Source organism: Sinocyclocheilus anshuiensis, unplaced genomic scaffold (genome assembly GCF_001515605.1).
Source record: "Sinocyclocheilus anshuiensis isolate Anshui unplaced genomic scaffold, SAMN03320099.WGS_v1.1 scaffold2321, whole genome shotgun sequence".
Lineage (NCBI taxonomy): Eukaryota > Metazoa > Chordata > Actinopteri > Cypriniformes > Cyprinidae > Sinocyclocheilus > Sinocyclocheilus anshuiensis.
This window is the reverse complement of record NW_015551128.1, coordinates 8,319-20,190: the sequence shown is the minus strand read 5'-3', so window position 1 is coordinate 20,190 and position 11,872 is coordinate 8,319. Positions and strand designations below refer to the sequence as shown.

Sequence of the window (11,872 nt, the reverse complement as noted above, 5' to 3'; positions counted from 1 at the left end):
GGCAAGTACCAAAAATAAAAGTATCGGTATCGGGCGAGTACTGGAAAAAGTGGTATCGGTGCATCCCTAGATAAAACTTTTTCTAATGCTACAAGAAGAATGCCAAACTACGTTTAAATCTCTCTTCTATCTCTTACCTTTTGAAGGTCTCTAAAGATTCACTAGCAGGACTGGGGTCTGGTCTGAGGAGTCTGTTTCTTGAAGGAAACCAACTTGAGGAGCTGCCAGACTTGGGGCCACTCACAGGACTCGAGGTCATAAACTTGGCAGAGAATCCACTGGTCTGCGATTGTCCACTGTTGCCTCTTCGCAAGTGAGTTTTCTTCTTAAAATGAACACCACCATTCAAAAGTGTGGGCTCAGTAAAACTGGTAACACTTTACAATAAGGTTCCATTCATCAACATTAGTTGACTACATTAGTAAAAATGAACTAACAATACTAAAGGCTTTAGACGTATTTTTCATTCTTAGTTAAAGGGTTAGTTCACCCAAAAATGAAAATTAGCACATAAATTACTCCGGAACTGCTTCCAGTGTACAACAGTGAGCGCAAGCTAGATTAAAGTGATTATTACGTTTTGAATATGGATATTTTTCTTACAAAAACGCATCGATTCGCTACAGAAGACCTTTGTTCACCCCCCGGAGCCGTGTGAGACACTCTTTTTTATGGATGGGCGCATTTTAATTAAGTGCTTTTGGACTGATGCATGCAACACCCGCTGAGTGCCATGAAACAGCTTGAAAGATCAAAGACCATTTTTAATATAACTCCGACTGGATTCGTCTGAAAGAAGAGAGTCATATACACCTAGGAGGACTTGAGGGTGAGTAATTTATGGGCTAATTTGCATTTTTGGGTGAACTAACCCTTTAATAGTTAATAGTTAAACTAATGGGATCTATTTGTAAAGAGTTACTGTAAAATTAAAAAATAAAATAATTTTATTCAGCAAGGATGCATTAAATTGATCAAAAATGACATTTATTACGTTCCAGAAGATTTCAATTTCAAATAAATTTGGTTCTTTTGAACTTTCTGTTCATCTTAAAAAAGTGTATCATGATTTCCACAAAACAATAAAGCAGCAATATTTTTAAAATATGAAAAATTATGAATTAGGCTTTGCCTTCACAGCAAGAAAATCACACACACACACATATATATATAAAAGTTGTTTTAAATTGTAATATTTCACAATATAAATGTTTTTACTAGATTTTTGATATAAACGCAGCCTTAGTAAACCTAACAGATTCTTTAAAAATATCAAAAAAATCTTTTCAACAGTAGTGTATATTAACAGTGTTTTTTCATATGCAATTTTGCCAGTCTTGTGATTTAGATTCTTCAATATGCTTTTGTCTTGACTTTTCATTATTGATATGTGTTCAAATGCATTCATCTTACTGATGTCAGAAGTATGAATGGCCAATTTTTGCAGTAAGTGTTAATGAATGGGAGGGAGTTTTTAGTTTTGCAAGTTACAGTAGGTGCGTCCTAATTCACATACTAATGCACTATTCTATGCTGTTTTGTAGTATAAATAGCGCGAGTAGTGTGTTCACACTGAAAATTAAAAAAAAAAAGTGCATTTTGAATAGGATGATGCACTTAACGAAGCATGGAATGTTGGGACACTTCATGCACTCAATTGTTGCAGCTTTAAATTACATAGCGCAGGGCGAGTGGATGTCAGACTCCGATGTTGAATGACAAAATAACTTCAATTCATACACTGCACTGTTGAGTGCATAAGTACATGGTGTATAAGTGTAGAGTGCATCATTGGGGATGCAGCAAGTATGCTTGCCTTTCATAGTACAACACTTTATCTTAAAAGATTGAGCAAATTTTGATTCCGTTATGAGTTTTAGCTGTTAAAAAAAAAAAAACTGTTACTACTGGTCTGGTTGAAAGGAGTTTGTTTATTCATCATAGAGTGACTTGAACTGACCTCCTTCATTGCATTGCGGATACTTGTTCTTTTTGACCCTTGTATTGCTCCTTCTGCCACTAGGTGGATCGAGCTGGTGAATCTGAAGGTCAGAGCCACCTGTGGCCACCCACCAGAACTCAGAGGCCAAAGGGTCAAAGACATCCATGTTTTTAAGAGCTGCCCAGGGGGGAAGCCTCCTCTTATTCAGCACCCAAAACCAACCAAGGCCTCAAAGACTGAATCTGCGCTTATCAGTCCTCCAAAAGTCATCAAGATAGTCAAAGCCAAAGGCAAACCAAGCAAAAGTGCAAAGCCTAATACAATGCAGAAAAGTACCACGAAGAAAAGGAAGTCAGTGTGATTCTGCTGTATTTACATCACAGTAACTGATGTAGATAAATATAACCCGAAGCCCATTTTAAACGGTTTTCATTATTGAGGGTGCTTGTTTTATATATGACTGTTTAGCGTGTTCAATTAACCTGCTTGATTGTCAAAGGAATGTACTATGCTAGTTCAGTAGTCAGTAAAAAAAGTATTCACTTCTGGTAATATACCTTGAAATCGCCAAGAATTTGAAATCGTTTAGGTTTAATTCTGTTGCAAAAAATTAAGTCAGAAAGTGCCTTAACACAAATGAAGTCATTTTAATAGAAGATCGCAAGATTTCAGTAATGTGAAAAAATGAGAACTGTATAAAAATAAAGTAATATAATCACTTAACAGCTTGGTTGATTTAAATAACTACCAGTGTTATTTCAGTACAAAAAATAATGGTTAATAAACAGACTACCTGTGTTTAATACTAAAATCCACAAAAATAGACAATCTGGTTCAAACATTTGCCTATATATATATTTGTTATATTAGCAGAGTAGGGTTAAACGGAGTCCTCCTGTTTGAAGGTTGTGAAGGGTTCTGGGTTGTCCCTTTCTTTGGTTTGTGCACTGGATAATAAGGGGGTTTCCATTTCCTCCACCTTCACTTTTACTGCAATAACTGTAGAGAGACAGGCAAATCATGTAAGAACTAAGTATACACACACACACACACACACACACACATATATATATATATATATATATATATGTATTTTTTTTAATACATTTTTTGAATGAAGAGATTGCTACATACTTTCTTCCTCAGGTTCAGTCTTCATTTGTAAGGTAAGTGGAGTGACAGAAGGGTTTGATGCCTCTTGTGATTGATTCTTCTCTGGATTCTCAGTGGGCTGTGCGGGCTGGGTTTTAGATGTGCATTTACTCATGTTTTTCTTTATAAATCTGCGCTCTAAAGTGAAAAATACAGAATCATAAGAGAATGAAAGGAAGCTACTGACAACACAATATAAAACTAGTTAAGAGAAATTTGATGAATGTAACCATCATGTGCTTTAAATATTTAAATTGATTAAGAGTCAACAATTCATCGAAGTAACCAAAAATTAAACTTACTCCTTTTTCCCATAAAAGGTTTTGCCTTTTTGCCTATGTGTGAGCGTTCCTGACCCTGAGGTGGTTCTACACAAGAGAGCAAAATACAACATGTAACAACCAAATTTTGGACAGCATATATGAATACTATGAAAACTGCAATTATTTTACCTGGGCCGATGGGTGGCTGCAGCTGGTAGCCAGTGATTTCACACCAACCCACAGGATAAATTTCAGGAGACTGACAGTCTACCCACTGATCAAACTCAGGCTCCCAGCCATCAAAGTGAAGAAGGAGAAGCCGACCTACGCAGCGCCTAACAGTGGCCACACACACCAACCGCGGCTCCATGAGGTCCACTGCCTCTAGCTTCATACCTGAGGTAAAGCCATGGCCTACATCATCCTGGGAAAGACGTATGAGGGAGGGACCACAAGATGAGCTTAAAACATAAACTCACATACGCATTAACATATTGTATATGGCTCAACTATCAAAATAAAAGGTTTACTGTGTTGAAAAGTCTTCGTGGAGCAGCTACAGTTCCTGTTTCTTCTAAATATTTCATCCATATGAATGTGGCATGATCATAACCTGATGAGAAAGGAGGCAATTACAACAATTTTTCAACAATTTCTTTAACTTAAATCTTGATTTTAGAAGTTGAAGACATTACCAGGAGGTAGGGTAAGAGGTATGTTGTTGTTCTCGCAGTATCCAACAGGTAAAATGGCATGCGAGCTGGCATGATAACAAAACCAGTCAGAGCCATCACCGATCTCTACACCATCAATGCCTACCATCATGTATCCATCCAGCAACACCTGAGTGATAAGATAATCCAGGTCAATGCAAATAACAATGTACTGAAATTATTCGCTTCACGTAATAAATAGTGGCTGTATCGTACCTTACGGACTGATGCGACGCAGATGTTCCCAAGGTTCAGAGGATCAATTGCTTCAAGTTTCATGCCTTCCTCAAAAAACTTCTCTCCCATGTAAACTATCCTCAACTGTTTGCATAGAGTAAGGAATTATACATAGTAAATGATTACATGCCGTAAGATTTTTAAACTAACAAAAAGAAAAAAAGAAATTGACTATTTTAGTTTAACATATTAGTGAAATGGTATATGCGCTAACCTTCTTGAACTGATCTGGCACACCGTTTTGAAGGACTTTGCGAAATGCTGGATGGCTACTCATGTTGACACTCGCATCTATGTGAGAAATAAGCATATTTTCTACAAATAACATAAGACAAACAACAAGTGACAAAAAAGTATGAAAAAAACCAAGGTAATTTTTTAATGTGAGCCATGAAAATAATAATAATCATTAACACTTTATTTTTAAGGTGTCCTTGTCACAAGTTACATGTATTTATTATTATAATAACAATAAATTATACATAATTACATGCAAGTAACACTAAGCCAAACCCTAATCCTAACCATATAGTAAATACATGTAGTTAATTAATATTACTCCATACTTAAATGTATAATTACACTTTAACAAGTACACCTTAAAATAAAGTGTAACCTAATAATCTTTACAAAAATAAATAAATAATACAAATTTCCTTTTTTCTACGGAGCCCTGCACATGACATAAAATTATGATGGCGACAAATTAAGAATTTGTTACCCAAGATTAACTCATTTGTGGTGGCAACGTTTTATTAATTCACTCGTTTCAGTTACACCCTTCCCACAACTGGCTATCATTTCACTAAAACAAGCCAACAAATATGTTGGCAAATATGTCATGGGAACAAATTCTTCTTATAAAACCATATCTTTATTGGACAATTATGAATGATATTAAAGGGGTCCTATTATGCTCTTTTACAAAGTCTTGATGTTGTTTTGGGGGTGTACTAGAACATGCTCTCATACTAGGTTGTTCGAAAAACACATTATTTTTCACATATTTTACATTATTACAACACCTCTCTCCCCAGTCTGGCATGAACAGCTCGAATAGTTTCCGGAATCAAATGAAGGCCCGCCTTCTGAAATACGAAACGTTGTAGTTTTTGAAAAGTGATTTCTCTTAAATAAAATATCTCTTTTTGAAGTGGACTTTGAGCTTTGTAACTTTGCAGATCTTTTTTATGCTCAAACAGCAACATTACAGACTAACTAAAGCTGAAAAAGTGAAAAAGCATAATAGGACCCTTTTAAGAAAATCCAAATGTGTGTCGTGTGGGGATCAGTATTTTTCAGCTTGCTCATGTCAAATCTTCTGCATGTTTGTAATAACATTTTGTATATCTGTCTGCATCTCTCAGTTTCTTCTCACCTGTTTCTTTGATTGAGTGGCCCACTCTTTCAGACCAGCCTACAGGGTGTAATAGAGGACTCTGCATGTGACACCAGAAATCTGAGAGCACTTCACCCGAGGGCCCCAGGCCCCCATCCTCATACAGCAGTCTGAGTCGGCCTCCTACAACAGTATCCACCACTGCCAAACGAGTACGGCTCACCTGCGAGCGATCGACCACCTCCACCCGAACCCACTGCCTGAACGGACACCTCAAACAGTCTGCCATCTAAAACACAGACAGATGGGAAACAGAGGTTAACAGTTATGCAGAAAGGAAAGAAAAACAGATGGCATCAATGGAATAGTAATTTGCCAGTGCTGTCACCTTGACATGAAAGTCAACAGGAAGAGTGTGCGCTCCAACCAGTCTCTCCATGAGGTAGGATTTCCAGTCTTTAATATGCTGGTGGACCTCTATAGGAAAATAAATCATCAAGATTTAGCATTTTTATAGAATTTATACCCGGTGACCTATGGTGTAAACACTCACCTTGAGGGGGCACCAGGAGCTTGCTGTTCACTGCACACCAGCCTATAGGATGAACATCAGCCGTGCCTAAATTACACCACAGGTCATGGCTGTCATCATCCTCAAAACCCTCATAACGCAGAAGCACCATATAGCCTGAGAGAAACACAACAAATCGAATTAACACACAATATCACGTAATGGTACCCATAATTAAATTGAACTGCACACTAAAAATGTACAATGTTTTATTAAAATAACATTTATTACAACCTAACAAACTACTCTGTGAATGTGTAGCTTTAAAAACCATGTTGTCATATAAACATACAGTCAGTATAACCACTTTATTTTTGTTTTTGTGTGCACTGTGCAGACAGGCTAGTTTGATAGTTTGTTTAATTAGTTTTGGTTCTTTATTGTCTTTGTATATTAATTTGTTGTTACAAGTCTGTTTAACTCATTCAATACAGACAGCAAACTCAATTTAGGGAAATTATAATGACTTGATAAAATATAAATATAAAACACACTTATGTTCCAAGTTTGAGGTCAGTAAGTTTCTTTAAATAAAGTAATACTTTTATTAAGCAAGACCGCATTAAACTGATTGGGAAAAAGTGACAGTAAAGACATTTATAATCTCATTCGATTTCAAATATTTTTTTGAACTTTCTATTCACCAAAGACTCGGGGGAAAAAATATGGTTTCCACAAAAATATTAAGCGGCACAACTGTTTACAATAAATTTTTCTTGAGCACCAAATCAGCAAGACTGAAGTAGAAAATTTCTGAAAATTCAGCTTTGCCTTCACAGGAATAAATTACACTTCAAAATATAATAAAATAGAAAACGGTTATTTTAAATAGTAATGATATTTCATAATGTGACTGCTTTTACTGTATTTTCATTTATCAAATAAATGCAGTCTTGGTAAGCATAAGCGACTTTTCAAAACACACACACACAAATATTAACATAATTATTTCAAATATATTTATATTTTATTACAAATATGAATAATATGGAGTTATATACCTGCCAGCTGCACAACAGTGGCGATCCAGTACACCTTACTTGGCAAGGCTGTGTGAGTGTTGAGAACCTCCACTTTTAACCTCACATAGATGTCGTCCCATTGAGCGCAGAGTGGTACCTGTCATATGGGGAGTAATGGATTGACCATCATAATGCAATAGCAACAATAATGTGAAGGACATTTACACATTGTTGTACACATTGTTATAACATTCACCACATTTATTTTTCACCGGAACATTTTTGCAAGAACCACAGTGGATAGAAAACACTCACATGTCTGAAGCAGGATACTGGGGCAGCGAGGAGGCCACTTTTCTCAAGGTAATTACCCCAGTCAAATCCAGCCAAAGTAGCTTGGACATAGACAGTACCATATCAACATTTAGATATTTGTATAGCTCACTGTAGTGAAACTTAAGAGTAATCTGTGTGTTTTCTTACCATCTTGTCCAAATGCTCTGCTCTCCTGATGCTGCTCATTCACTTTTGAGTGTGAAGCCTCAGTCTGTGATTTCAGAGACAGTTTGTGTGATGACTTCCTAGTGGGTGGCCTTCCCTGATTACATAGACACACAAAAATTTAGTCACTGTTCGAATAAATGTGGGTATAAATACTTTGCCAGACATTCCCACCTGCAGTCGTGCAATAATTGAGGATTTCTTTGAGTTGGATGAGTATGAACGCGAGCATGACACACTACAGAAGCGCTTGGACCTGGAGAAGAAGGTTTCCGTGGTGCCTTTGGTTCCACACATTTCACATGTAACTGCAGAGACATAAAATTGAGTTGGGTTTACATATATTTGTGCATGTTCATTAATATAAGTGTTCCTGAATTTACCCATTCCATCACTTTCTGCACAGGAAGAAAGTGTCACAGAATTATTAACATCATCATCACTGGAATTCTGCTGATTGTGGTGTTCTCCATCAAATATTCCTTCTTCTCCATCATTCATAAATGTCCATTCCTGTTCATCCTTTTTAGGAAAAGCAAAGTTATTTATTAATTAATCAAAACTATGGTTAAAAAAGTAGTAATAAAATGCTGATATACACACACACACACACATACATACCACCGGTCAAAAGCTTGGAATTATTTTTTGCTCGTCAAGGCTGCATTTGTTTGATTAAAAATACAGTGAAATATTACAAATTTAAAGTAATGGTTTAAAGCAGTTTTTTAAAAATATATCTTTAAATCAGATTTATTCCTGTGTAGGCAAAGCTGAATTTTCAGCAGCCATTACTTCAGTCTTTCAGTGTTACATGATCTTTTAGAAATCATTCTAATATAATGTTTTGTTGCCCAAGAAACAGATCTTATTATTATCAATGCTGATAGCAGTTGTGCTGCTTAATATTTTTGTTATAATTAGTGCTGTCAAATGATTAATCACGATTAATCACATCCAAAATAAAAGTTTTTGTTTACATAATACAGTATGTGGGTGTTCTGTGTATATTTATTATGTATATATAAATACAAACACATACAGAATATATTTGGAAAATATTTATATGTATTTACATGTGTATATTTATATTCATGTAATTTATATCATATATAAATATATTTAATATATAAACAATATATTTTTCTTAAATATGTACATGCATGTGTGTGTGTATTTATATATACATAAATATACACAGTATATTGTGTGAACAAAAACTTTTATTTTGGATGCGATTAATCGCGATTATCAAAAGCTTGGAATTATTTTTTGCTCGTCAAGGCTGCATTTGTTTGATTAAAAATACAGTGAAATATTACAAATTTAAAGTAATGGTTTAAAGCAGTTTTTTAAAAATATATCTTTAAATCAGATTTATTCCTGTGTAGGCAAAGCTGAATTTTCAGCAGCCATTACTTCAGTCTTTCAGTGTTACATGATCTTTTAGAAATCATTCTAATATAATGTTTTGTTGCCCAAGAAACAGATCTTATTATTATCAATGCTGATAGCAGTTGTGCTGCTTAATATTTTTGTTATAATTAGTGCTGTCAAATGATTAATCACGATTAATCACATCCAAAATAAAAGTTTTTGTTTACATAATACAGTATGTGGGTGTTCTGTGTATATTTATTATGTATATATAAATACAAACACATACAGAATATATTTGGAAAATATTTATATGTATTTACATGTGTATATTTATATTCATGTAATTTATATCATATATAAATATATTTAATATATAAACAATATATTTTTCTTAAATATGTACATGCATGTGTGTGTGTATTTATATATACATAAATATACACAGTATATTGTGTGAACAAAAACTTTTATTTTGGATGCGATTAATCGCGATTAATTGTTTGACAGCACTAATATTTACATAGGCCTAGATTATAAATGTCATTTTTGATCGGTTGAATCTGACGTTGCAGAATAAAAGTATTGAATTCTTTCTTAAGAAATCTTACTGGCCTCAAACTTTAGCAGTTTTCCAATTATTATTATATTTATTTATTTATTGCAGGTTTGGGCCTCCATACCAAGCCTCGGGCTTTTTCCAAAGAGTCTGCACTGAAAGAAGAAAGAGTCATGATGAGACACTCACTGATGCGAGCTGTTGAGGTTCAGTGGTCGCTCTGCGTCTCCTCTTCGTACAAAAGGAACAGGAGACACCGCTTCCTCCGCTGTTACTGCACGGTGGTCGGATGAAAATCGTCGGGACAGCTCCATCCTTTAGTTTCAGCCCTTTGAATCCCATCGTCTTTGCAGCGGCATAAGATTTCGGATCAAAGCAGTCCTTGCTGAAGTGCTCAGAGCATAGATGGGAGTACGTCTTGGCGACCCATTTCTTTTGGGTCTTCTTGACCTGCTTCTCCCATTTGCGGAACTCCTCGGGGTCTTTGGGAAATCTGAACATTGCGACATTTTGCCCGCTGAAATTCCCACAGCCATAAGCAACACATCGCTTAGGCATTTGTAATGTTTTATATTGATGTGGGATCAAATAAAGGTCCACAGCGTCTTCAGGAATATAGTTTGCAGCTGGCTCCAAATGTTGTCTGGGAATTACATTCAAGAAGCATTAAAACATTTAAATAGTTCCACCAGATCACATTAAACCACATTACTTTACGGTTACTAGCAATCATTCAATGGTGCACGCAAATAAACAAAGCTTTGAAGAGCGTCTATGAGCTCCCTATAAATGGTAACCAGTGAGCAAAACTCAAAGCAAAAATATGCACATTGTTGTGTGTAAAACAGAACTCCGCAACAAAACATTTCTCACCAGCTTTAACTCTTAGAAAATACAATGTGGTGTGGTGGTTTGCCTATCGTGAACAGCGCATTATCGCCATCATCCGGACTGGAGAACCAGAACAGTTACATTACAACATTATTTTATTAACCTGTATGATTTTATACGCTTGTTGTTTGTAATACGATGTGATTTTATAAAACCCTTAGTATCACAGAAAACTATTTATTTCATCTATTATACATTAGCTATTAATTCAACAATATAATAAAATAATAACACAGCGTGGTTCCATGGTGTAATGGTTAGCACTCTGGACTCTGAATCCAGCGATCCGAATTCAAATCTCGGTGGAACTTGACTTTTGTTTTCTGTGAGGTAACTTAAGACAAGTTTAAGCACGTTGTATTTTATAGTGTGTTTCACAATGCTTATACTGTACTTATAATTAAACGAAAAATATCAATAATAAAAAGGGCACTTAACCAAGAATGATATTGCCAGTCTGGAAGCTATAATGCAGAAATCACATAACTGTACCTGTACTCATGGCTCTTTTTTGCAAAGCTGAACTGGGTCAGTAATGTAACCTACATTATTAACACTACTAACACTTGCTGTAAGTGGAAAGATAAAGATTATTCATTCTGTTAAAGAAGTTCATTTAACAACTGCACGCATGTACAAGTTCTCTAAAGGGCAGGAAATTAACTTACTAGCAGAGTCTTTTGTTTATAAGTGACTATGTTTAATTGAATTGGTAAGTTTTATATATGAAGTTGTTTGAACAAATATCATTTGGCCTATCATCCAGTTTTCGTAGGTTTTAAATATGTATAGCCTACTCTTTAAACCATTTTGTCCTGGGCCCCATGAATTTTAGCACTGACTCTCCGAATACTGGTGTACAACTCACATTAGATCTTGCAATTTCTTGGCATTTTTGTGTGCAGTATTCATCAGATGGTCAGTGAACGGACAGTGGGTCAGCTGTGGGTGTGTGGATAACCATAACCTTGACAAGTAACCTTAGTGCCTTCAGTAAAGTAAAGACTCTAGCATGGCTAAAAAAGAGAGAGCTTGAGTCTTACATTTTGAAATATGGGTAGACAGATGATGAGTGAAGGATAGATGTTTGGGACTGGGATTGGAAAACAAAGTTTTAATAATGCATTGATTTTAACTAAAAATGTATCATAGACTGCCAGCTTATATTGCCATTAAAGGGGTCATAGGATGCTACATGCACTTTTACAAGTTGTTTGAACTGAAATGTGTGTTGGCAGTGTGTGTACACACACAACCACCCTATAATGATAAAACCACCCAGTGTTTTTTTTTTAATCTGGTTAAATGTTTTCCCCTTTCTCAAATCGAGCCGATCTCAGATGCCTGTCTGTGTGACGTCACACA

The 11,872-nt window shown here is 35.5% G+C and overlaps 2 protein-coding genes and 1 non-coding gene across 3 annotated transcripts in view; 2 read left to right on the top strand and 1 right to left on the bottom strand.

Annotated features, from left to right (window-relative positions):
- chadlb (chondroadherin-like b) overlaps nucleotides 1-2,643 on the top strand; it is a 10,734-nt gene extending 8,091 nt beyond the window's left edge. The window contains exons 7-8 of the mRNA XM_016453350.1: nucleotides 147-313; nucleotides 2,024-2,643. Coding sequence (XP_016308836.1) covers nucleotides 147-313; nucleotides 2,024-2,303 — 447 coding nt within the window. The 3' untranslated portion in view covers nucleotides 2,304-2,643. The remainder of the gene's footprint in view (nucleotides 1-146; nucleotides 314-2,023) is intronic.
- Nucleotides 2,644-2,654: 11 nt separating this feature from the next.
- Nucleotides 2,655-10,558, bottom strand: LOC107663177 (lethal(3)malignant brain tumor-like protein 2). The gene is made up of 18 exons (XM_016453349.1): nucleotides 10,490-10,558; nucleotides 9,806-10,259; nucleotides 8,064-8,202; nucleotides 7,855-7,988; nucleotides 7,663-7,777; nucleotides 7,495-7,574; nucleotides 7,219-7,336; nucleotides 6,200-6,334; nucleotides 6,035-6,123; nucleotides 5,686-5,935; nucleotides 4,522-4,598; nucleotides 4,287-4,391; nucleotides 4,053-4,200; nucleotides 3,888-3,970; nucleotides 3,547-3,781; nucleotides 3,397-3,462; nucleotides 3,077-3,232; nucleotides 2,655-2,941 (listed from the first exon to the last, which is right to left on the bottom strand). Exons 2-18 carry the CDS (start codon nucleotides 10,172-10,174, stop codon nucleotides 2,823-2,825), a joined length of 2,418 nt encoding a protein of 805 aa, XP_016308835.1. The 5' UTR covers nucleotides 10,175-10,259; nucleotides 10,490-10,558; the 3' UTR covers nucleotides 2,655-2,822.
- Nucleotides 10,559-10,746: 188 nt separating this feature from the next.
- trnaq-cug (transfer RNA glutamine (anticodon CUG)) lies at nucleotides 10,747-10,818 on the top strand. Its single transcript has one exon. It is a non-coding gene; the product is annotated as a tRNA-Gln (tRNA).
- The last annotated feature ends 1,054 nt before the right edge of the window (nucleotides 10,819-11,872 follow it).